We start from the raw sequence: 23933 nt of genomic DNA, 5'->3' as shown, positions 1-23933 counted from the left end.
CAAAGCTCCTGGCTCTTGTCACTGCTCCCCCTTTGCCTGGCAGCCAGGATTTCACCCTGGGCCAATCCCTCTAGCAGCTCCAACGTCAATGTGCGACCATCACCTGTCTCTGAATCTGCCTCCGCCGTTGGACTATGGCTCTCTGCTCACTGCTTGCTCTGCCACTGTCGTAAGAGCCCGGCAAGACTGAGTCCCAAGCAGGTGTCACTGCTCACTTTTTAGGAGCTCACTGTGGCAGCTACTGCTCAGCAGGAAGGCCACGCGGTGGAGCAACCTGCTTCCTTTAAAGTCATTCCAGCCCCCTCTGCTGGCCCCTACCCTGCCTGCTCCTCTTTCTCAAGGGTGCAGCAGTGAAACTTTCTTCTCCCTGTCCCACCCTCCGGGCCCACCTCTCCCACTCCCTGAGCCGAGGCCTTGACTCCCCAACAGAGACTGTGCCACCCCTACTTCCCACAGCCCCCACCTCTGCCCACTGGCACCCCCTCCTGTTCTCAGCAGCCCTCAGGACTGCTCCTCTGGACCCCTTCCCTCTGGCCTCAACTGCTTCTTGGCACTAGGTCCCCCTGCCAGCGTCTAAGTGTGCTCTTCCTTCTCCTGACTCACACTTGCCAGATTTCTCTCCCCCTTCTCAGGAATGCTTTGGTAAGGCGTCACTGCCATGTCTGGCCTCCACATCCTTCTTTCCCCCCTTCACTCCCCAACTCTCTGCAATATGCTCCTGTTACTCCACGAATCCACCTTGCCAAAGAAATGTCCACGCAGCCGGTGTCTACTAAGTTTCTGTTCTGCATCAAGTGCTATGTCAAGCAATGGGAAAGGAAAAGTGACCAAACCGTCCTGAACTCATGGCTCTTGTGTCAATGGACACATACACAAGTAAATAAAGAACAGAATTAGAGTCTGGAAAGTTCTGTGAAGGAAGCAAAGAGAATGATAGGACAGAAAACAACTGGGGAGATGGAGTGGAGTGTATCTATTTTAGATAGGGCATCCTAGGGAGGCCTCTCCAAGAAAGCATGCCATCCAAAGAGCAGGGAGAAGGTAGTCCAGAGGGAGGGGATAGCAAGTGCAAAGGCCCTGAAGTCAGAACAAGCATTCATGGGCGCCTGGGTGGCTCAGTTAGTTAAGCGTCTGCCTCCGGCTCAGGTCATGATCCCAGGGTCCTGGAATGGAGCCCCCCATCACACTGTATCAGGCTCCCTTGGATTGAGCCCGGTGTCGGGCTCCCTGCTCCCCAGAAAGACTGTTTTTCCCTCTCCCACTTCCCCCTGCTTGTGCTCCTTCTCTCGCTGTGTCTCTCTCTGTCAAATAAATAAACAAAAATCTTACAAAACAAACAAACAAACAAGAAAAAGAAAGAAAGAAAAGAAAAGAAAAAAGAAAAGTACCCCTGGCTACTGTGCGGAGAATGGACTGTAGGGGGCAGAGGTGAGGCGGGGGAGCTGTGAGCAGGCTGGGGGAACCTGGAACCGAACCCGGGCAGTGAGTGTGGAAAAGAGTGGATAGGTACTGGACTTGGGGTGCAGCTGATCAGGGAGAGGATGGAGGCCAGAGTAGCCCCTGAGTTTTGGGCTTGAACATCTGGGTGAATGCTGGTACTGTTCACAGAAATGGGGAAGGTTGGGAGGGACAGGGCTTTTATTGCTTTGTTTTGAGGAGGCCAGTGATCCAGATGTTTCTGCTTAGATGCATTAAATGTGATAGGCCTATTGGACATCCAAAATGAGTTAGACCTTGCCTCCCGACAACTCTCCCACCCCACCCCCCCACCCACCCCCAGTTCAGTCTCCACACAGCAGTGGGGGCTGAGGGCATTGTTAAAGACACAAGGCAGATCTTGTCATTGAAAGTCTTCAAAGGCCTTCCCTTCCTTTGGAAATAAACTCTGCCTCCCCTAGCCCTGGCAACTCCCTCCCTATCATTCACTTCTCTCCAAACCCACGGGCTTTTTTCTTTCCTGCCAAGCATGAATGCTTGTTTTGTTTTGTTTTGAAGATTTTATTTATTTGAGAGAGAGATCACGAGCAGGGGGGAGGGGTAGACGGAGAAGCAGGCTCCCTGCTGAGCAGGGAGCCCGATGCGGGGCTCGATCCCAGGACCCAGGATCATGCCCTGAGCCCAAGGCAGACGCTTAACGACTGAGCCCCCCAGGTGCCCCCAAGGGTACTTTTCAAGAACACGAGTCTGTCACTCCTTGCCTAGCATGCATCCCTCAAAGACTCCCTTCGTCTTCGGGACCTTTCACGAGAACTGGGTCCCAAGAGCTTGGTCCAGGAGGAATAAGCTACGTAAAACCTGCAGAAAGCAGGGCCAGGCTCATAGTACCGCCTTCGCGTCTGGCTTATACCCTCCTGGGCTTCGGAACCTTTCTTCCCGGCGCTGGGGGAAGCTTTTCCAGAAGTACCTTCCGGCCTCGACGATCCTCTTTCCCGTGCTGCACCGCGGCTTTCCTCTTTCCCTTTCTCTTCCGGCCCGAGGTGCTTCGGGAGCCGCGGTCTTCGGTGAGAATCGGCTGCGCGGTATCGGGAACCATCCGCGGCTCCTAGCCGGCGGCCGGACGCAAAACCGGGAAGGACAGGGAGGGGTTCTCAAGGAGTGGATGGGAGAGGGAGAACGCGGATTTGGGGTAGAGCGCAGTCTGGTGAGGGAGGGTTGGTTTCAGGGCCCTCTTACCCGAGTTCGGGAGGCCGGGACCGGCGTCGGGTCGTGCTGAGTAAGTGGAGGCCGGGGGAGGCCGCAGATGCGGGGCCCCTGTGCTGCAGCTTCATTGTGGCTTCTGGCCTCACGTCCTTCCAGATCGGGGCGGCAGTGAGAGGCCCAGCCAGCCTGGCGAGCCCCCAGCCCTCATCTCTGCTCTCCTTCCCCAGGTGCAGACATGGCCAAGTCCAAGAACCACACCACGCACAACCAGTGTAAGTTCCCCCGGCCCCGCCTCCGTCTCACTTCGGACCCTGGCAAGGACTGGGGACACTCTGGGCCTGGGGCTGGCTTTGTTTTCGGCCAGGATGATCTCTGGGTTGTAGTTTAAAAAGCCAGGGGTCCTCTTGAGATGCCCACAGTGCTTTGCATTCAGGGATAGGGGCTATTCCAGCTCTCGAGAAGACCTGCTCTGGGAAGTAATGGTTTTCCCAGGCTGGCCGGCTGTGATGTTGTGTGGTCTTATTAGAGCAAGTCTTGTTTGGTCTAATACCTTTGCTTCCCCACAGCACGAAAATGGCACAGAAATGGCATCAAGAAACCCCGGTCACAAAGATACGAATCTCTCAAGGGGGTGAGTGAGAAAGGTGTCCGTTTGGCCCCCGTCGCACAGCTAGAGCGCCTCCTGTATCTCTTTCCGGCTTCAGCATCTGCCTGAGCAGCGACTGTTAATAACTGTCCCTCGTCTTGCCTGGACTACCAAAGCCCACAGTTTTTCTCTCCAGCCAGCTTTTGCCTGGACTTCAAGTTCTGCCAAAGCCATAATAAACCTTTGCTTGGCTTTTCCCAGCCCAGATTGTAACTCCCTAGTCAGGTGTAACCTGCCTCCGGAGGGTAGTTTGTCCCCCTTGCTTATCCAGAACACTTCAAGGAGAGAAATGGCCTTACCTTTGTGTACCAGGTACCCTGTGAGAACCTTGCATTCCACCAGCCTGTGGCCTTGAACTGACCTCATGCAGGGCTTGGGGGCAGCTTTCCTTGCTGTGCCAAGGAGTTCTCAGCTGAGAAGGCTGAGGCTGGAGGGTCTAAGCAAGAGAACGGGGTCCTGTCTGTCCCCTGTGCCCTTGGTCTCTGGTCTGTGGAATGAACCATTAAATCTCTGAACCTCGGTTTCCCCATCTTGGTCTCTTTTTCAACCTCATTTGCTGTGTATCTGTTGGACCAGGCTTGGTGCTTAACTGACAGCTTCCTTTAAAGAGGTGGGGATGGCCCTGAGGGGTTTCAGGAAGACCTCAGCCCTGCAAGCCTGGCTGATGGGGCAGCCTTCATTTGTTCTTTCCTTCTGCGCTTGGCCTTTGAGCTCAGTTGGGCTCTGGGCATGTAGCCCTGAAAATATGGTCTGTATGTAGCATTAGCAGGGTGGAGTGGTGGCTTTGGGGGTTGTACATGTTTCTCTGCAGGTAGTTTGTAAGGGGTGTGTATTTCAGCATTTTAAGTTTGACTTGATGTTGTCTACGCCCCCAGTAGGCCTTGGCTGGAGCCCAGTAGTCTCCTGGTACGGCTATGGAGAGGGCCACCAGTGGTGGCTTGAGGCCCCACATGCTGCACTTACAGCCTGTACCTTTCCTTGCCTTCCAGGTAGACCCCAAGTTCTTGAGGAACATGCGCTTTGCCAAGAAGCACAACAAGAAGGGCCTGAAGAAGATGCAGGCCAACAACGCCAAGGCCATTAGTGCACGTGCCGAGGCTATCAAGGCCCTTGTCAAGCCCAAGGAGGTCAAGCCCAAGATCCCAAAGGGCGGCAGCCGCAAGCTCAATCGACTTGCTTACATCGCTCACCCCAAGCTCGGGAAACGTGCTCGTGCCCGCATTGCCAAGGGTCTCAGGCTCTGCCGGCCAAAGTCCAAGGCCAAGGCTCAAACCAAGGCCCAGGCTGCGGCTCCGGCTCCAGCTCCAGCTCCAGCTCCTGTTCCTGCTGCAGCTCAGGCTCCCAAAGGTGCCCAGGCCCCCACAAAGGCTCCAGTGTAGAGGCTTGTGTCTGCCAGTGTGAGGACAGGACTGGTGTGACCCCTGGGCTTCTGTCTGCATGGGGCTGGTGTCCTCCTTTGCTCTTTGTACAAATAAACCTGCGGCAGGTTCTGTCAGTTGGCCTGTGTCTGTGGTCCAGAGACTGGGATATGGGTGGGAGTCGGGGAAAATGGGGCTTTGGAGTACAAGAAAGGGACCTAGTGAAAGACATGGTGGAGGGCCTTAGGGAGGCTGGGGCACATAGCCTGCTGGATTGGTCGGTCTGGTAAGGAAGGAGAATTCCCAAATATCCTGATAAGTCTTGAAGTTTACCCCGGGGATAAAGAGAAGGACCCTGCTGAGTTCTGTGCTCCGGCCTGAGGTGGTCCAGTGTACACAGCCAGCATCCACCACTCTGGGTTGTGCTCGGGCCCCAGGACGCAGGGCAGTGGGGGCACTCACTGCCTTGTTAATACAGCTGGGCCGGACCTGACTGTGCCTCCCGGATCAGCTGCTCCCTCTGCAAAGTTACAGCAGCTAGTGAGGCAAGTGGTATAGTGGTCCTAGGCATTGTGGAGGCTTTCTGTAGGAGCTGCCAAGCATGGCACCATTCCTGGGCATGCAGTCCTCGAAACTAGTCTTTGAGTATGGTTGTCGTGTAATTTGTGGACCAACCTTGGCACATGGGAGGTTCCAAAAGGGTTGCACTTCCTAGAGCACCTGGGTGGCTCAGTTGGTTAAGCATCCGGACTCTTGGTTCTGACTCTTGATTTCAGGCTCTGGTCATGATCTCAGGGTTGTGGGATCAAGCCCTGAGTTGGTCTCCCTGCTCAGGAGGGAGTTTGCTTCTCTCCCTCTGCCCCTCGCCACCCCCTGCACATGGCACACACACGCTCGCTCTCAAATCTTAAAGAGGCAACAGGTACATCCCATGATAAATGGTCCCTCTTCCTCTGAAGTAGGTATTATTCTTTTTGTTTCACAGGGAAGGGTTGTTTGAGATCATGGAGCTCTGGGATGTAAGTAGCATTGGGACCCAGGCAGCCCATGCAGGACCCCAGAAAGTTTGCCCAACCAGGGCTGGGCTGCTAGCTCATGACTGTCATCCTGGCATGTTCTGGGGGGGGCCAACTGCCCATTACCAGGGGGTGTCAGAGAGGTGGGGTCTTGAAAGGGACCAGGAACAGGTTTTATGTCCTGGAGGTACTTTGGCCCAGCCTGAGGTCATCAGGTCAGGTGGCTTCCAGTGAGGCCTGTGTTCTAGTCCAGGACAGGGCATGAAGGCTCCTTTCCCATCATCCTGCTGCAATCTGAAGGGGGAGGCCAGACCCCAGGTCAGGGGCTTCAACTAGGCTTACTTAAGGTCACAACCAGGTTGCTGTCAGCCTCCAGCTCCCACACACAGCCTCCCTTGTTCCCTAGTTCTCGAGTCTCAAATCTTGACTCGCATTACTTACAAGCTATGTGGTTTTGGGCAAGCTGTTCTAGCAGAGCTGCTAAAGGGGCTCAGTGAAACCTGCATCCAGGGGCTGCTGGGAGGGCTCAAAGCAGATGGAGCTGGCCAAAGTCCTGGCTCCTCGGCAGAACTGCACGAGCAGGGGTTAGTACTATCAGGACTAAGCCTGCAGGCCACAGAACCAGGCTGTGGACTTCCCTCTGGCCACAACAAGAACTTCAAAACCCAGCCCTCCCTGTCTCTCACCCCATGCCTGTGGGGGTCCAAACAGGACTAGATCAGATCAGCTAGAGGAGCAAGCTCAGCAATCAGGCCATAGTGACTCTTGGTCCTGCCTGGAGCCCCCTACCTAGCAGGGCTGACAGACCGAAGCCTCACTCAGCACACACTGATCCCTGCCCAGGGTGTAGGGACCCTAAGATGAACATGCTAGCAGCCGTGGCTTGCAAGCTCTCCTACCTGCCCCACATCTGGCAGGGCCCAGCTGGCCTCCGGCTCTAGTACTGTCTCAGGATCCTGAGTGTGTCCCCAGAAGTGTTTCCCTGAGATCTCTGCTTTGGTTTCCTCCTCAGAGTGGTGTCCCCGACCTTATAAGTCAGATAAAGGCTTAGTGGCCACTGAGAAGAGGAACTATGGTCCCTTGGCGCTGGGCACAGACATGGCTGGGTGGTACTGGATGAGTGTGCTGTGTCGAGGGACACAGAGCAGCATGGGGCAGTGGGGAGGCACCCAGAGCCAGGCTCAGTTTTCTCATCTGTGAAACGGAGATGGGAATCGCATGTCCCCAGAGAAATGACAGAATCCCCACTCCATGAACAGAATCCCTGCTCTTAGTACTTCAGAACTGGCCTCTGTCCACACACAGACTTTATTGTTGGGCGGGGGGCAGAGGGGTCCTTGACACTGGTCCGATGGACGCTGCTGGGACTCAGCCGTCACTGGGCAGGGCAGGCACGCTGGCCAGGGCAGGCAGCAGCCGCGTGTATATGTCAACCCCACGGAGGAACACGGCCTCATGCAACCGCTCATCGTGGTCGTGCAGCCGCACATGTGTGCGGTTCATGGGTGAGAAGCCCAGCGCGGGGACCCCCGCCTGCAGGGGGCAAGGAGAAGCCATCAGGAGGAAAGCCAGCATCCAGGACAGCCCACCCCCCTGCCCACCCACTGCAAGCCCCTCACCACACGGAGGTAGCGGCTATCCGTGGCAGCAGGGAAGATCTCTGGCTCCAGCGTGAGGTGCCTGCGGAGGCAAGAGCCTGGTGAATGAGGAGGCAGGGAGGGGAGAGCGCAAGGGGAGCATGGAAAGGGTGAAGGAGGATGGAAGGGAGGTAGGAGGAGAGAGGAAAGGGGAAGAGAAAGGCGGGCCAGTGTGCTCACATGTCCTTGCAGGCCCCGCTAAATGCCGCCCACCAGGGGTCTGAGTCATCAATAGATGTCATTCGGGACTCCGTCCACTTCTGGAAGGAGGGGAAGGATAGCAGGATCAAGACAGGGCCTGGACAGCTTGCCCTATTCTTCACAGGCCTGTCAGTGCCTGGCATAGACACACACCCATTCCCCCCACCCGCCACCCCAACTTCCACCCACCTACCCAGATAGCCAGCTGGCCAGTCCAGCCACAGGCCCTCTTTCAGTCCCTTACAGGCCACAGGTCTGGGACTTCGCCCTGCCCTTCATCTACTTACTTCCTGTCCAGCTTTCACATCCTAGGCCTCTTCCTCAAAATGGCTTTCCCAGACCTCTCAGACTGGCCAACTACTTGTTACAGGTTCTCAGAGTGCAGGGTCCCACCTTTTCCTGAACCAAGTGTGTTCATACTTATATAAAAGTAATATATTAGGGGCGCCCGGGTGGCTCAGTTGGTTAAGCGTCTGCCTTCGGCTCAGGTCATGATCCTGGAGTCCCGGGATCGAGTCCCGCATCGGGCTCCCTGCTCGGCGGGGAGTCTGCTTCTCCCTCTGACCCTCCTCCCTCTCATGCTCTCTGTCTCTCATTCTCTCTGTCTCAAATAAATGAATAAAATCTTTAAAAAAAAAAAAAAAGTAATATATTAATGTTTAATTCAGGTCTATTTGTCTCTTCATGCCGTAAGGACTATGAGGCCATGAACTTTACTCCTACGGTATCCCCGGCACCCAACAGTGGCCTCCACAACGGACGCCTGTTGGTGAATAAAATGTGTCCCTCGTAGCTAAAGAAACGCCCAGACGTATGCAGGTACGCCGAGCACCCACTGCCACGGCGGCACACGCCCGGCAAGCCCAGTCTCCCCTGCTCCCACAGCTCCCAACCGTAGGTCCCAGCTGATACCTGAGCAAACTCGAAGGTGACCCCCTCACCAGCTGCCCGGCACCAGCCCTGCAGCTGCTCCTCGAAAGCCTGTGAGAAGGGAGATGAGCTGACCTCTCAGGCTCTCCCTGAGCCTCCAGCCTAGGACTGAGAAGCCGGCTCCCTGCTCCAAACCCAGGTGGAGCTGGCACCTTCAGGTCCACATCCGGTGCCACACGGAAGTCAAAGCTGGCGCTCAGAGTAGCAGGTACCACGTTATAGGCCACGCCGCCCTCTAGCTTGGTCAGGTTCACGGAGGTCACAGCCCCTGCCTTCAGTTGGGGGTTTGACTGCAGCCTGCGGTGGGGGGACGGGGCAGGGGCAGCAGGGGGAGCAACAGATAAAGAGCCTCCCTTCTCTCTTGCAGGGCCGGCCGCCCAGACCCCCATCCTCTTTCCCAGGCTGCCTCACCTCTGCCTCTCCTTCTCCCGGAAAGCCAGGATTGAGCTCACGACCTTGTGCTAGGAGAGTGCGAGGTGGGATGTGAGAGTGGCCCCAGGATAGAGCCCCGGGAATTCCCAAACTCCCTCCCTGTGTGCCACGCACCAGCTTCTCCGCTGCTGTGTCCTCGATGAAGCATGAGCTGTGGCCTGGCTTCCCGGTGCTCGAGATCCGCACCCCTGGGGGGTGAGGGAGAAGGGGGTGTCTTCAGCATGGGAGGGGCTGGAAAAGTGATCAGCCTGGGGGTGGGCCCCAGTCTTCGCCTCATCCCAAGCTCCTCCGGCAGGGTGGTCTCCCTTAGAACGCACGGTGGAGAGCTGGTTTCTGCCCATGGGGGGCTACCCTCAGAAGCTCAGGAAGGAGAAGCCCGGGTAGGAAGGGGCTGGGAGGCAGAGGCTCTGGGTTCAAGGCCTACTCAGGCCCTGACCTGCTGCATGACTCTTGGTAGGCTGCCCCTTCTGGCCTAGCACCCCACCACACAGTGACACCCTCCCTCCAAGCCCATACTCACACCAGGGGCTCCGCTCACTGTAAAAGACAGTGAAGGCATCGGTGGGGTTGGCCAGGCCTGGGGAGGGAAACGGGATTCAGAGGGTAGAGTGGCCCAGCCACTAGCAGCCTCCCTATCTCCTACTCGCCGCTCAGGGTCCTGCCACCCTGCTCACCTTCATCCAGGGCGAAGCCAGCCCTCAGGGCCTGGAACTCGGGCCGCTGCACAAACAGCTCCATGCCTTGGTGACCTCCAACCTCCTCATCTGTAAAAGCAGCAGGGACATGAGATGAAGGAGCTGCCCCTGTCACCACATCCTCCTCCTCCCTGAAAGTGTCCCTCCCCAAGCCACTCCCACCTGGCACAAAGGTCATGTGGATGGTTCTGGGGAAATGGTGGCCCTCAGCCTTCAGCCTCCTCACAGCCTCCAGGTACCTGAGGGGCAATGACAGGGTGTAAGCCAGGGCTGGGGGAGCCACCAGATGCTTGGGCGGGCAGGCTGGAGCCCTGGGCCCCTGCAGCCTGCTCTGCCGCAGCCTGGCAGGGGACTCTGGGAAGTCTCTGTCCTTCACTCTCCCTATCCTTGTAATGGTGATAATTCCTGTCCAAGATAAAGGGTCAAGATGTTCCTTGGCCTTGAGGTTCTCCAATGGCACCCACCCCAGGCCCTGGGTCAATTCAGTGGGCCAGTAGGGACATTGTGGGGGACAGGAGATGGAGGACACTCACTGGATGCTGACACACTTCATGTCCTGGGCACCCCTGGCGTAGATGTAACCCTCAGCATCCTTGAAGGCCTCAAAGGGGTCGTGACTCCAGTGCTCCTGCGGCAGAGAGGAGAAGAGGGACCCAAGCCCCAAATGTAGTCATTAAGCTACTCTGCTTAACTGTGGCCCTGCTCTAGAAGCCTACCCTAGGGTTGGGGTGACAAGTGCGGTGGTGAAGAGGGCTGAAGAGGGCAGCTGACTGCAATCCCTCATCTCTGCTCCCACCTCCACCCCCACCCTGGGCACAGAATGGACCACTGGGCAAAGGCTGCTTGAACGGAGTAGTGTCCTAAGAGATCGGAAGTCAGTTTCAGGACAAGCCCCCGAGGCTCCCTGGGGTCCAGTGGGGGATCTGCATCATCTTTGTGTACCCCAAGGCCTGCGCCGCTTCCCGCGCCCCACACACCTTGAAGACAGGCACCACATCAGTGTGGGAGTTGAGTAAGATGGAGGAGAGTCTGGGGTTGGTGCCTGGCCACGTCAGAATGGTCACCACATGGCCAGGTGCCACCTGGAGAGGACCAGGAGGTGAGGAGGTGCCCCTGGGGCCACCTCCCCTCCCTGTGCCGGGCCCCAGGCTCACCTCCACTTTCTGACAGCCCAGGCCCAGCTGGCGGGCTCTCTCCTCAAGGAAGGCCACGGCAGCGCCTGGGGACACGGAGAGTCTTGGGGCTGCTTCTGCCTACCCACCCCTCCCACTGGCCCAGGCAGAGCTGGGGGTACATCCGGAGAGGGAAGCCGACCCTGAGAGGGGCTGCTGCCTCCTCAGTGCAATTCCACATTGCTCGAGGACACCTGCATTTCTGTCTCCAAGGAAGAATGTTCTGTCTGGCCAGTCAGTGACCCTTTGTGGAAGGTCAGGTGGAAAGTCCATAGCTAGAAACAGGAGTGATGGCTCTCTTCCTCAGGGATGGGAAAACTGGCGCAGAGGCATGAGATTCACCTGATGTCTCCCAGCTGGTAAATCAGGGCAGGGGTTTGCACCCATGTCCACCATTCCCAGCCACCAAGGTTGATTCCCTAAGGGCTGTGGTCTTTGTCCTGCCCGGGTAGGCTTCCGGAGCTTCTTCCTTGAGGCTGTCCGGTCTCCCCTCCCCCTCCCCCTCCTCAAACCCCGGGGCAGTGAGGTGAAGCTGTTCCTTAACCAGCCACCAGAAGTAACTCTGGGTGCAACACAGCCTGGAGGGGCTGCTGAGCAGTCGGCTGGCCTGGGGAATGGCTAGAGGCGTGGAGGTGCCCGTTTGGTGGGAGTCTGGTGTAGAGCAGTCCCCGCCCCGGGACCCCACCGCAGGCCCTGGAACGGCCGCGTTCTCACCGTAGTCGGGCTTGGGCTGGACGGTGCGGATGCGCAGGTACTGGCGGAAGAGTGTCACGGACGGGTGCTCGCCCTCGCGACCTTCGCTGGCCATGGCGCTGCGCGTGGTGATCTAGGGGCAAAGCGAGTGGCTACCTACCCCTCCCAGCCGCTAGGGCCCAGTGGACTCCACCTACCCACGACCCTGCCCCAGGGCGGTTCCCCGTACGTCCCACAGGGAGAAGACACCCCGTTTCGGAGCCCCCATTCTGTTTCAGGGGCTGGGCTGGCCGCTTTCAACACATTTCCGTACTGAATCGGCCAAAGAGCCCCAGGAAGTTCGTGCGTCTATGCCTAGTTTCCAGACGAGAAAGCTGAGGCTGAGAGGTTCAGAGACAGCTAGAGAGTAGCTGAGCCGGGTCTGAACCCTGACGTTGACTCTCCCTACCCTCCTCAAAAAAATTCTCCCAACTGCCCGGATTTTATGCCATGTAACCCCAGATCCCTTTACCCCTCTCCGGGGTCCCACCTCGCTCTCCGCCGGTCTTGCGCCCGCGCTTGCCTCTCAGTTCCCGCCCCGGACTGTGGCCGGGGCTCAGGGTCCTGCGAGGTCGAGGGCTCAGAACCGCCCCGGTCCGCCCACCACGTGGCCGGACCGGATCGCGGGGCGGGGCCGAAGACTGCGAGTTAGGGCCAGCCACCCATCGTCTCTGCGGCGGCGACGGCGAGGGAGTCTCCGCCCGCCCCAGGTTCCAGCCTCCTCTCGGGTTACGGGATCCCTCTCGGGCGCCGCCACCGCCGCCGCCTGCTCCGCCCCGGCGGCCGGCCCCGCCCCCTCAGGCCCCGCCCCACGGGCCTGGGCGGCGAGCTCCGGGTGGTCCCGCCCCCGGAGGGCTCTACCTCCTGCAACCTCCAGATTGCGCGGGAAGAGAGGAGAGCAGACCCTTGACACGAGAGGCTGCGTCTGCCCCCTCGGGCGCCCTTCACTCTTGGGGTACAGCGCGGCAAAGTCCTGCCAGAGCTGGCCCCTGCCTGCTCCCCCACCCCCTCCCGCGAGTCTCTGACTTCTCCCCTTTCCGTGTCTCAGCTCCTCAGGGAGGTCCTCCCTGACCGCCTCAGCCCCCCGTGTGGAGAGGTTATTGGTCAATATCTGTCCCCTCAGACTGCAAGTTCTAGGAGGCTGGCTGGTCCATGTACCCACAGGATTCTGTCGCTGGCGGGGCACAGAGCGGTGGCAGAGCGGACGCCTGGACACGTGCCAGGAGCGGAGGATAAATGGGCAGAGGGGCACATGGTGACTTCGTGTGAGATCGTGCAAATGTGCCGCTGTGGGAGCTAATCCAACAGTGCGTATCAGCGTGTATGACCGCGTGTGTGACAATTCGAGTGTGAGATGGTGGCCGGGTGTGGCAGCGTCTGCGTGACAGAGGATGACACGGTGAAGGTCACCGTGAGGCTGTATGACCGTGTCAGAGGGGGGGATGGCACAAAAGCACACATGTGGCATCCTCTTGGCTGACCCTGCGCCAGGCTCCCTGGCTCTCCCGCGGCCACCGGAGAGGGGGGATGAAGAGGCACAGGTGTCCCACTGGCCACCCCCAGGCTGCACACGGTTGTAGCTGCCCACTTGTGTGCCTGGTTGCGCTTTGTACCCTCGGCCAGTTCTGCCCCCCGCTACAGGGGCTGAGTCGGCGTGGGGAGAGGCAGAGCTGAAAACTTCAACCTCTGTGCCCAGAGGAGGCAGGCTGGGAGGGGAGGGGAGGGGAGGGGAGGGGAGGGGAGGGGAGGGGAAGGGGGGTCCGTCCAACCCTCCTGGGGTTTAAGTCTGATCTGCTTTCTGACCCACACATACCCGGGGGCAAGCAGGCTTGGCAGTTCAGCACCAATGCTATGTTAATTGTTAAGTCACATAACCACTTCCGTCCCTACACATCCTGATCCCTTAGGCCATAGGTCCTGCATTCCTGACTCACTGGCTCAACTGCCAGACCCTGGATTTCCCACCAACCCCAGGGTCACAGAGCAGTAGTAACACCTGCTCGCCCTGACCCCCCTCAAGCCCTGTGAGGCCAAGTGCTCCATTTACCCAGACTGAGTCAATTCTAAAACCACATTTTGAGCCAGGTATTACCATGATGCCCATTTTACAGGTGAGGAAACTAAGTCACAGAGTGGTGGGGGCAGCCAGCTAGGAAGTAGACCATCCCAGGCTGCTGAAGCCTCCCTCCAGCTCCCAGCCCCAAAGCAGCCCCGAACTTGCCACTCACTCCCACCCCACCTGCTGCAACGCCAGGAAACAGGACCTGACACTCCCCGGGCATGACAAAAATGTGTTTTTTTATTGTGCCTGTGAGATGAAATGAGAGGTCCCGGCTGGGCCTGGCCCTCTGGCCTCCACCCTCCAATCCCAGGGGCTGCCTCCCTGGTGGGGCACTGGTCCAGACTCTCCAAGCTCAGGCCAGGCCTGGGGCCTGGTCAGTGGCTGAACTCAAGGCAGGTGGTCAAGGAAGGCAAGGAGGACAAGGTGGAAGTCTTGCGGCTTGTGGAGGTAGCAGGCGTGGCCTGCATCACGCAGCTTCACCACAGAGTGGTTGGGCAGGTGGCGGAGCTGCCGCAGCGACTCCCGAGCCAGGATACGGTCCAGCTCCCCATACAGGATGAGAGTCGGGGTCTGCAGGGCAAGGCAAGGGGCTGTGATCCTGGGGTCTGACGGGGACTGACCCTCTAGCTACCTCCTTAGGGAATCTTTCCCAAACACCCCATCTCTTTCTATCCAGATGAGGCCATGTGTCCTCCAAGTGAGACCTGAGTCCTTTCCCCCCATGACTCGAGCCAGGGATAGGAAGCCGGACCTTTGGAAACCCTCCTTCCAGTACCTTCACGGCCCAGAATTGTTCCTGGGTGTAGTTCTGGGTGGAGGCGGGTGCAATGGGCACAAATCCACGCAGCTGGTGGTGGCCTCGGATCAAGAAGGGCAGGGCGTAGTGGCCACTCAGAGAGGGGCTCACCAATACGGCATTGTGCACCTCCAGGTCTCGCAGCACTCGCTCCAGCAGCTCCGCCCGCCCTGCCTCTGTGCTTGCCTCCTTGGAAGGTGCCGAGTTCCCAAAACCTGGGAACAGCAGGAGGCACCAGCTGAGGGAGGCTGGAAAGGAACCCAGGACTTCCTGCCCACCACAGTGGGGGAAATGGCAGAGGCACATGGCAGCGCTACCCCCAAACTTCCCAGAAGCTCTTTTTTGTAATGGGATAGGTCTGCTAGAAAAGCATCTTTCATTCATTAGAGTGGCAAAACTAAAAAGATTGACAATATGCAGTGTTGGGGAAGATGTGGGGAAATGGGCACTCTCATCCATGACTGATGGGAGTATAAATCCACGTGGCATTTTTGGAGGGTAAGGTGATATTTGTCAACATTTAAAAAATGTGCATCCTTTGACCCATCAATTATCCTTGGTAGCTACCCTACAGAAATTATTGCCTCCACGCTCAAAGAAACATGTCCAAGGTTGCTTCAGCTTCATGTCTCAAGCATTTCCACAGATGCTGAAAACTCAACTTACATATCCATCAGTGAAGGAATGGGCAGATCAAACCTGTCCATCCTTCTGACAGCACACAGTACAGAGAGGGAGATTCATATTGACTGGCCCGCTCTATGAGATGTGGTATAGGGGGAGAAAAACCAAGCTGCAGAGAGATCTGCTAAGCGGACAGGACACCAGTCATGTTTCTAACCTCACCACACAATCCTGCATATTGTCTGTCTCTCTATATACGGAAATGCCCCGAGGGGGTCGGACACCCCCAAACTGCTGGGAGAGAAATGTGGCATGGGTCTCTGAGGGCGTCACTCTTGCTTGATTTTTAAAGACAAGAATGATAGCATAAATCATTTGCATAGCTACAAAACCGAAAAGCTACCTAGTTTGTCATAAAATGTCCACTGAGATCTCTCCGTGCAAGCACTTGTGAAGTGAGTCACGTTTCTATTTGCTCTGTGACATGCAACAGTCCACATTCTAGTTTTCGAGGCAGAAAATAAAGACACAGACCTTTTAGTATTGCCATCTTGTGTTGCAACCTACCACGGCTTGTCCAGACATTGCGGTCCAATCCCCACCCCCCAACCCAGCCCTACCTTAAGGGTTTCCTACCCCTCCAAGTCCTCCCCTGGGAAGCTGCCCCTTGTACCTGCTGGATGTTGCCTCCCTAGACCCCGGAGTGGGGGCTCTCACCTGGGAGGTCAAGGGCCACGGCCCGGTAGCCCCTCTGCGCCAGCAGCTGCAGTGTGCCCAGCTGCTCCCACGTGTGGGAGGTAAAGGCCTTTCCGTGGAGTAGCACCACCTCCACCCTGTGGGCACACAGGGGAGTGTGTGTCCTCGGGGTCTGGAAGTGGCCCGCCATTCTTTCTTTCTAGGCTTCTCCCACTGCCCTCCCAGGCCCTGAGCACCCTGAGTTGCGCTGGGGTCCCACACAGGGACTCCCCTTGGACCTAGGCCTTCCACTACGCCCTGAGCTCAGCACCCACCTGCGTGCCCCGTGGAGCGGCAGCACCTCGCGGTAAAAGATGGGGGAGTTGCCAGGGGTGAGACCAGCCAGGACTGTGACATTGGGGCCTCCCCAGAGCCAGGAGGTCTGCTCAGGGGGGCCTGGCAGCCCCACGTACAGTAGCAGCATGAGCAGCAGGCCCAGGCCCAGCAGGGCTACCTGGGACCGGCTCATGGAGGTCTGTACCACAGTCTGGAGGAGAGGAGAGGAAGAAGAGGCTGGGGCTGTGTCCCCACCAGGTCCCCTGGACCCCATCCCCAAACCCCACCCCCAGAAGCCCCCAGCAGAGGAACAGCTCAGCCCTTGCCCTTTCTCCTGCTCTGAGCAGGGGTCTGAGGGTTCACATCCACTGCTCCACGCATGCTGGGGTGGGGGCTCCGATACCCTGCAGCCTGAGAAGGAGCGTCTGAGATGTCCCTGGAGACACAGCATGCTCATCATTGTGCCAGCTAAAACCACTTCCGTTCATCAGGTGCTTATGAGAGCCAGACCCTGTGTTTGGCCCTTCACATACGAGGGCTCACGAATCCACACAGGAACACTGGGGAGCAGATATGAATATAGTCCTCTTGCAGATGAGGAAACAGGCTCAGAGAGGTAAATTCTTTTGCCCAAAATGCAGAATAGCAAGTAAAGGAACTGGGATTTGAACCCAGAGCTGGGCTGCTAACCACCAGGCTACGCTGAGCTTGCCAAGGAAGAAACCATGGGGCTGGGAGGTGAGGGACGAACCGGAGCCTTGCTGGTGGAGAGTAGTGAGAAGCATCAAAAGTGAAAGACTATGTATAAAGCCCCATCCCACTGACAGCATGTTTGGAAATGGTTCTTCTTTTTTAATCACATTGCATGTAATAGTGCTTAAATCAGAATGTGTTTTCCAATTGATGGAAATATTCAATGCTCTATCTCAGCTGATATTAAGTGGGAGGAGGGCTCGTGGAGAGTATCTGGGATGGAGAAAGGCTGAGGGGAATGAATGGGGCCAGGGAGGGGCATGGTACACCTAGAAATGGAGGCTGGAGAGATGAATGCTCCCCCCACCCCCTCAGCTTCATGACCTGCTTCACGGACTCCTGCAGTCTGGGTCCTTTGCCTGTCCAGACAACAGACATCAGGACCCAGGACCCAGTTAGCCCTGGCTTTGAGATTCTGCTTTGCCACTTCCTGGCTGTGTGTCTTCAGCTTGTCAGTAAAATGGGGGAAAGGATCACTTTGCATCAGCCCTCTCAAGTTTCCTGTGATATTTCAGGAATACTGTGGACTTGACCCAGGGCTGTCCTGTGATCATTTCTTGGGCCTAGAATGAGTACACCTGCCTTATTCTCAGATTCCAGCAAACACATCTTTATGGAGTGCCAACTGGGTGCTGGCCCAGCTGGAAACCCATATTGGGCACCACCCTCCTCTCCTGGGAGCTTTGGGGATGTTTCCCAAGCCCCCACCCCCAGGCTCCCAGTCCTGGGGTGGGTGGGTGGTGGCAGCCCCTCTGATGCTGATGGAGAGCCAGGAGCTGAAGGGAGGAAGAGGCCGCTCTTCTCTTCCTTCTGACCACGAACAGCAACCTCCCACTGGGCATGAGCCTAGGCTCCCAACAGTGGGAGAATCCCTGCGGACCTCTTCCTTGTGGGGAGCCTGCTGCAAGGGAGAGGCGGGACTTTGGCCGTTGCCTTGGCAACCTAGGCAGCTGGTGCACTAGACCATGGTGGTGGGCAGCAAGCCAGCAACCCGGCATTGGCTACAGATACGAGAAAAGGCGTGCGGTCAGGGAAGCTGTACCCAACTTAGGTCCTTGGCATACGTGTGGACAATGACACACAGGTGTACACACGTGCACACAAACATCGAATCTTGTCCCCACATACTTTTCTTTTGCACAAGCTATTCCTGGCACGGCGGGTACAGGCAGCCCTGCTTGGCCTGTGAGCAATGGATCCCTTGAAATAGGTACCCTCAAAATCAGGCACACAGTCAGCCATCAGGAAGGCAGACGGACAGACACATACACGCTTTCAAAATCATGCTGACCCTCAAATTTCCAGCACACAGTCATATACACAATCCTAAAACACACACGTACAGGCAAACAGACACACGTAGCCTCAGAAATACACACGCACAGGTAGATACACACCCTCAAAATCACATGTACACAGAAACGCACATAGCATACAGACACAAGCGTACAGACAGACCGACACCTCCCCCCCAACGTAGGCGCGTAGAAACAGACAGACACCACATCGACACACATCCAGATCCCGCAGAACGCACGCAAACGCCTGAGCGCACACACCACACACCAACACAGGCACACTCGCGCCTGCCACTCCCGCAGGACTCTGCCCCAGGGCTCCGGGGGCAAGGGGCGGAGCCAGGATGGCCCGCCCCCGGGCACCCTGCAGTCTTCACTCCCCGGGGACACTCACCGGGCCGACTGGGATGACCGGGCCGGACACCCCAGGGCGGGCCCCGCCCACGCGGAACCAGCAGCCAAACAGCGCCGCGACCATTGCGCTGCCTCCGCCGCTCTGCAGGGTGCTGCGGGGACCAGGCGGCGGGGCGCGCAGCCAAGGAGGCGCGCTTGCGCAGTCCGCAGTCGCAGGCCCCGCGCCTCCTAAACCCACGCAGGGGGGACTCCAGGCGGCGCCCGAAAGCACGTAGGCCCGGCCCACTATCCAGATTTTCCGGATTGTTCTCAGCCCGAGGGCCAGGGGAGAGCCACCGGCTTCTCCCCGCCAGACCATCTCTACGGTGGGTCAGTCCCTCGTCTGTACAGAGGGTTAAGGATCAGGATTGTCTTAAGGACCACAAAAGATGGGTCAAGCCTTAGCACAGTGTCTGGAGAGGAGGCGTCGCTGTTTAATGTCAGATATTATTGTCACTTGGCAACTCCAGGTCTCAGTCCAACCGCTTCCCCAACCCCTACAAATACACAGGCGCACACACTCGGTCCCAGCCCAGGGTGGCCTGTGACTCTTTCACTGCTCTTTATGGCACCTATCCTGGTCGGCGATGTGTGGCCAAGGCCAGGCGTGGCAGCCAGGCCGGGTACAGGAAGGCAGCGCAGGGCACGCAGGACTCACTCCGTTATAGACACCCTGCCAAATAGGCAACATCACACCCATTCTACAGGCCAGGAAATAGGCTCGGAGACGCTGTGAAAACGGTCGAGGTCACCTGGCTGGACTTGGGCAGAACCTCGCACTCAAAGTTGTCTGGCTTCACCGCGTGCCTGCGCACAACCCTGGGCCTGGGCAGGGTGGGGAGGAGGAGGGAGCAGCAGGGATGAGACCCTACGAACCCTTCTCCGCAAGCCGCATCATGTGCATCTGGGGCAGGCTGCTGCGGCCGCACCCAGCCGGGTGCTTGGAGCACATGGGGCCGAGGGGCTTGGGGAAACCGAGGCCGCTGTGACAAGAAAGATCTAGCGGCAGCGACCGGCCCTGCGACGGCTTGTGGCCACAAGAGGGCGTCCCGTAGCACGGCCTGGTCTCCGCCCTCGGCCGGGCCACTTCCCCGCTTCCCTGCCCCGGCCCCAGTCGCCGCCAGCACTCGCCTGCCTCTTATCTGCGCAAGCCTACGCAGCTCCCCAGGTACCGGCCCTGCGCCCCCAGACCCTCTCGTCTTCTGTCCAGTGAGATCCCACCCCCACCCAGCCCAAGTTCCTCCCCTTCCCATCTCGGCTCCCCAGGTCCCCTCCTCGGGTCTGGCCCCCCCCTGCCCCCACTTTCCGCGTGCGCCTTACCGGGCCCAGCGAGCCAGAACCGAAGTCTGCGGAGGGGACCGAGCGAGCCGCCGCGGCGCCGATGACCGTGCGTCAGAGCGTTGGGGCCCAGCGGGCAGCGCGCTGGGTACTCCGCATTCCTTGCGGGCCGGAACTCCAAAGCCTTTCCCAGCTCTGCGTTCCGGCTTCCGCCTCCGGAAAATGGGTTTTTAACTCCAACCCCGACCCCCTCCGGCCTGCGGGGCCAACCTACAAACTGTAACAGTGCCTTGAAGAGAAAGAGGTCGATAAGCAAAAGAGCTGCTTACTGTCGACTGAGCACTTACTATGCTCACTATGTGCTGGGAGCGGTGTCCAGCGTGGTACGTGCGTGAGCTCATTTAATCGCATCCACCACCTAGGAGCTGAGCACCATTGTGTTATCCCCATTTGTAGAAAAGAAGAATTAACAGTGAGGACAATAATCATAATGGGAGCTGCATGTATTGAGTTCTAAGGGCAGGCACCCTCACTTGTCCATTCTTTTTTTTTTTTTTTTAACGCATTAATTCTTGAGGTAGGTTTTGTTGCCCCTTATTCCAGAAGAGGAAACTGAGGCCCAATGCCACACAGTTGAGTGGCAGAGGCATAAATAACTCCTCTGCCTTCCTCATCTGAAAGCACGTGGAGAGTTCTGGTAGCCTCCTGGAGGCCTCCTTGCTGCTCCTGGAGGGACCCCTGCCCTCTCTGTGGCAGCCTCTCCATCCCGTCTGGGCAGGGGGTTCTGTGGCTCCTTATCAGTCTGGCCTTGAACCACAGGTGCTTCATCAGTACAGCGGCAGGGATGGCAGGAGTGGAGCTTCACGAGGGCACCATCCAGGTGCAGGGCCAGAGCCTCTTCTTCCGAGAGGCTCGGCCAGGCGGTGGGCAGGCTGCCTGCTTCTCAGTTCTGCTGTTGCACGGAATCCGCTTCTCCTCCGAGACCTGGCAGAACCTGGGCACGCTGCACAGGCTGGCTCAGGCTGGCTGCCGGGCTGTGGCCATGGACCTGCCAGGTACTTCCGGCGCAGGCTTCCGGACCAGGGTTGTGGGGGCCTCACTGGGGGACTGGGCACTGGGGCACTGGGAGGACCTAGCCAGGCTAGGCCCCCCCAAGCTTGACAGGGTGCAGTGCCCTTGGCAAGGGCCTTCCAGTTTCTCTGGTCTCGATCTGGATGTGGTCTGGACACTGTCCAGCTGCTTCTAACCAGGTTGCCCAGGGCAGTGTCTCAGTGCCTCTGAGCCTCTGTTTCCTCATCTGTGATGGGAGGTACAAATTTCGGGGGTTGGCTCTAGTGAGAATGGACTGATATTACGTGCATATGTGGCCAGTACCCAACACCTAAGACTCGGTGCTCAGCCAAGGGGAATTAAAATCTTTTGACAGAGCCATAACCATAGGCTCTGCGGGAAGCCCGAAAGAGTGCGACTGAGTCTCCTGACACATGTGGGGGCGGGGCGGGGCCTGGTGGGTGGCTGAGCCCCCAGTCATGATCCCAGGTACAAAGCCCTGAACTGGGTTCTGGAGTAGGGGAGGGGCAGCCCCAGCCCAGACTGATAGGCCCCAGCCCATGGAGCCAAGTCTGACCCTGTAACTGACCTGCTACCCCTCACAGGCCATGGCTGACATGGTTTCAGTGCCCAAGTGTGGGCCTCCAGGCCCAGATGGGATTGGTTCGGACAGTGGGTTGGACTGATCTTCCAGGTGAAGGTCTTGATCTTTTGGGGGAAGGTGGGGCCTGACTAATCGGAGGGGAGGTACATGTGCAGAGCCAGCTCCTCGGCCACTGTCCACCTTGCCAGCCCTGGAACAGGTGCCTCTTAAGCAGTTAATTCACTTAATTTTCACCACAATCTGAAATGGCAGATACTTTTTTGTCTCCTTTAACAGATGGGGAAACTGAGCAGCTGAGAGAGGGGTGAGGAGACTTTCCTAAGGTCATGCAGATAGTTAAGTGGAAAATTGAGACTTGGCCCCAGCTGTGTTGGACTTCAGAGCCTGATCCTTTCCAGGACACTCTACGGCTGGGAGAGATGGGCACAGACATAGAGGGAAATGCCTCATGCTTGCCAAAGAGATGACAGATCTAGGCTGCCGTAGGAATAAACTTAGGCACGCTGTGTGCTGCTGGAACCTGGCACAGGGAGATTGAGCTAGGAGGGCTTCCTGGAGGAAGGGACTGTCTCTTCCCTTTTCCCACTCAATGCCCTTGTCTTTCTCACACCTGAATCCCTGCAGGCCTGGGGCGCTCCAAGGAAGCAGCAGCCCCTGCCCCTATCGGGGAGCTGGTCCCCAGCAGCTTCCTGGCAGCTGTGGTGGATGCGTTGGATCTGGGCTCTCCAGTTGTGATCAGCCCATCGTTGAGTGGCATGTACTCCCTGCCCTTCCTCACGGCCCCTGGCTCCCAGCTCCGGGGCTATGTGCCAGTGGCCCCCATCTGCACTGACAAGATCAGTGCTGCGGACTATGCCAGTGTGAAGGTATCCCTGTGTGGGAGGCTGAGATGCCCCTGCCACGAGCAAGAAAGCGTCCATCCTGGGGCCTTTCCTCAACTCAGGGCAGGGTAACCAAGGGGTGGCTTCTGGGGGGAGCTAAACCACCAAATGCTGCCCTGTTGGTTTACTTAGCAGCAGATTACCGTGCCTTGGCCCGCGCTAAACCACGTGCTGGGGCAGACAAAAATCCATGCCTCTGTCCCTCAGGAGCTGGGGCCTCTTCGATCACCCACTGGGCCAGCGTGTCTCTCCCCCTCATTTGGGGTGGCCCCAGGGAGAGACTGAAGTGGTGGTGGGGCTAGACCTGACCTCTAGGAGGTTGGGGCTGGTGTGGCAGATCCCTGTTTACTGTTTCCCTTTCGTTTCTCTAGACCTCAACTCTTATAGTATATGGAGACCGGGACCCCATGGGTCTGACCAGCTTTGAGCACCTGAAGCAGCTGCCCAACCACCGGGTGTTGGTCATGGAGGGGGCAGGGCACCCCTGCTACCTCGACAAACCTGAGGAGTGGCACACAGGGCTGTTGGATTTCCTGCGGGGGCTAGCATGAGACCCAGCCCTGCTGATGGGGTGGCTGCTGGCCTGCCTTGGGCTCTCTCTGTCTCCTTCCTCCCTCCATGGGTTCCTGCTCATCAGGTACATGCAACAGGTGTGTCTCTGTCTATCTGGGTTCTTGTCTCTGGGGTCTGTCTTTTCCTCTTCCTCTTCCTCTTGCAGTGACAGACTAAGGAGGTGAAATCAAGAGGAAAAACCTCAGGAAGCAAGAGACGTAATCTGGTGGAGGGTAATCCATTAGATGAGCTTCTCCTATAAGCTTTCCTGTCCGCTCGCACCCCTTACTCTGCCCTGTGCAGCCTCCCCAGCCTGCCTCCAGCCTTTTCCTTCAGCTGCCCTCCAGGGCACTCACACCTCCTACTCCTGCTTCTTAGACCACAGATACATCCATGCCCACATGCATGCTTACACATTTAGAGCCATCCATGTTCCCAGATGTGACCCTTCACTTGGGAGCAACCACACAGGTACGGACAACTCTGGACTGACATGCACAGTCCCCTACAGCTTTGCATTGCATGCATTCACACACATGCATTCTTGCGCTCTCACACAAGCGTTCACATGGGCACATGCACCCTCCCAACCATGCAGAACCCCACTGTCCAGGGAGGTGGGGACCCTAGGGGCCAGCCCTTGCAGGAGTCCCTCTGCCAGGTTTAGGAGTGGCCAGCCCTGAACTCCATTCACCCACAGGTTGCAGCTGGCCCCAGACCAGAATTGCCACCCAAAAGGTGAGGGCCACCCTTTGGAACCTCCGATCTCCCTGCTTTTCCCCCTCTTTCTGCGTGCTCCACACCTCCCCAGGTTATTAGGCCTGGATCTGCTCAGCCAAGCTTGTTTCCTGCTCTGAGGTTTGGGGGTTGGGGAGACAGAGACTGGAGAGTGGAGGTCGGTGAAATAAAGTGATGCAATTAGACCCCGCAGGCTCTCACTGTCTCTGGAGCGCCGCCCCTCCCCCCGCCTCCTGGGGACCGGCACTGTGGGCCCTTCCCCCACCCTGGCGGGACCAGATGGTCCCCCTGCCCTTTGTCCACCCGGCCAGATGGAGGGGAAGGGAGATTGGATTCCCCTCCCCACCCACACACACACACCCAGGTGCCAAGAGACTCAGCTGTGGGGGGAGGTGGAGGTCAGTGGGACCAGGCTGAGCCGATTACGGGGCGGG

General features: G+C 57.9%; 4 protein-coding genes across 8 annotated transcripts; 2 read left to right on the top strand and 2 right to left on the bottom strand.

The window, feature by feature from the left end:
- The first annotated feature begins 2412 nt into the window (after positions 1-2412).
- Positions 2413-4781, top strand: RPL29 (ribosomal protein L29). Of its 2 annotated transcripts, none has more exons than XM_006731730.3 (4): positions 2413-2501; positions 2868-2912; positions 3207-3271; positions 4276-4781. In XM_006731730.3, exons 2-4 carry the CDS (start codon positions 2876-2878, stop codon positions 4663-4665), a joined length of 492 nt encoding a protein of 163 aa, XP_006731793.2. In that variant the 5' UTR covers positions 2413-2501; positions 2868-2875; the 3' UTR covers positions 4666-4781. The 2 variants fall into 2 exon arrangements, with proteins under 2 accessions (XP_006731793.2, XP_030882305.2); XM_031026445.2 differs by having other exon boundaries at positions 2453-2501; positions 2797-2912.
- Positions 4782-6949: 2168 nt separating this feature from the next.
- On the bottom strand, positions 6950-20003 carry ACY1 (aminoacylase 1). 4 transcript variants are annotated; one of them, XM_081818684.1, is made up of 16 exons: positions 19717-20003; positions 11442-11553; positions 10710-10774; positions 10533-10637; positions 10089-10183; positions 9718-9794; positions 9535-9624; positions 9381-9437; positions 8975-9048; positions 8840-8889; positions 8581-8725; positions 8411-8479; positions 8211-8261; positions 7478-7557; positions 7280-7340; positions 6950-7193 (listed from the first exon to the last, which is right to left on the bottom strand). In XM_081818684.1, exons 2-16 carry the CDS (start codon positions 11533-11535, stop codon positions 7029-7031), a joined length of 1278 nt encoding a protein of 425 aa, XP_081674810.1. In that variant the 5' UTR covers positions 11536-11553; positions 19717-20003; the 3' UTR covers positions 6950-7028. The 4 variants fall into 4 exon arrangements, with proteins under 4 accessions (XP_081674810.1, XP_081674807.1, XP_030882307.1 ...); XM_081818681.1 differs by lacking the exon at positions 19717-20003 and adding an exon at positions 11950-12189; XM_031026447.2 differs by lacking the exon at positions 8211-8261 and having other exon boundaries at positions 19717-19746.
- Positions 13737-19263, bottom strand: ABHD14A (abhydrolase domain containing 14A). Its single transcript, XM_006731736.3, has 5 exons — positions 18398-19263; positions 15952-16163; positions 15659-15774; positions 14297-14532; positions 13737-14091 (listed from the first exon to the last, which is right to left on the bottom strand). The coding sequence occupies exons 1-5, from the start codon at positions 18713-18715 to the stop codon at positions 13909-13911; spliced, it is 1065 nt and encodes a 354-aa protein (XP_006731799.2). The 5' UTR covers positions 18716-19263; the 3' UTR covers positions 13737-13908.
- On the top strand, positions 19446-23684 carry ABHD14B (abhydrolase domain containing 14B). The gene is made up of 4 exons (XM_031026448.2): positions 19446-19564; positions 20494-20729; positions 21953-22194; positions 22581-23684. The coding sequence occupies exons 2-4, from the start codon at positions 20519-20521 to the stop codon at positions 22758-22760; spliced, it is 633 nt and encodes a 210-aa protein (XP_030882308.1). The 5' UTR covers positions 19446-19564; positions 20494-20518; the 3' UTR covers positions 22761-23684.
- Positions 23685-23933: the final 249 nt, after the last annotated feature.

This window comes from Leptonychotes weddellii, chromosome 1 (genome assembly GCF_054177405.1).
Source record: "Leptonychotes weddellii isolate Sample4059 chromosome 1, ASM5417740v2, whole genome shotgun sequence".
NCBI classification, from domain to species: Eukaryota; Metazoa; Chordata; class Mammalia; order Carnivora; family Phocidae; genus Leptonychotes; species Leptonychotes weddellii.
This window is presented reverse-complemented; position numbering and strand designations above follow the sequence as displayed.

Excerpts from the sequence above, each read along its gene's own strand:
- RPL29 (XM_006731730.3), top strand. The coding sequence starts at position 2,876 with ATGGCCAAGTCCAAGAACCACACCACGCACAACCAGT. Across the intron at positions 2,913-3,206 it reads CCACACCACGCACAACCAGT|CACGAAAATGGCACAGAAAT; the intron begins GTAAGTTCCCCC and ends GCTTCCCCACAG. Across the intron at positions 3,272-4,275 it reads GATACGAATCTCTCAAGGGG|GTAGACCCCAAGTTCTTGAG; the intron begins GTGAGTGAGAAA and ends CTTGCCTTCCAG.
- ACY1 (XM_081818684.1), bottom strand. The coding sequence starts at position 11,535 with ATGGCCAGCGAAGGTCGCGAGGGCGAGCACCCGTCCGTGACACTCTTC. Across the intron at positions 8,262-8,410 it reads TCACCTTCGAGTTTGCTCAG|GCGTCCGTTGTGGAGGCCAC; the intron begins GTATCAGCTGGG and ends ATTCACCAACAG. Across the intron at positions 7,341-7,477 it reads AGCGGGGCCTGCAAGGACAT|GCACCTCACGCTGGAGCCAG; the intron begins GTGAGCACACTG and ends TTGCCTCCGCAG.
- ABHD14A (XM_006731736.3), bottom strand. The coding sequence starts at position 18,715 with ATGGTCTGGCGGGGAGAAGCCGGTGGCTCTCCCCTGGCCCTCGGGCTG. Across the intron at positions 14,533-15,658 it reads CGTGGCCCTTGACCTCCCAG|GTTTTGGGAACTCGGCACCT; the intron begins GTGAGAGCCCCC and ends TGCTGTTCCCAG. Across the intron at positions 14,092-14,296 it reads AACAATTCTGGGCCGTGAAG|ACCCCGACTCTCATCCTGTA; the intron begins GTACTGGAAGGA and ends CTTGCCCTGCAG.
- ABHD14B (XM_031026448.2), top strand. The coding sequence starts at position 20,519 with ATGGCAGGAGTGGAGCTTCACGAGGGCACCATCCAGGTGCAGGGCCAG. Across the intron at positions 20,730-21,952 it reads TGTGGCCATGGACCTGCCAG|GCCTGGGGCGCTCCAAGGAA; the intron begins GTACTTCCGGCG and ends GAATCCCTGCAG. Across the intron at positions 22,195-22,580 it reads CGGACTATGCCAGTGTGAAG|ACCTCAACTCTTATAGTATA; the intron begins GTATCCCTGTGT and ends TCGTTTCTCTAG.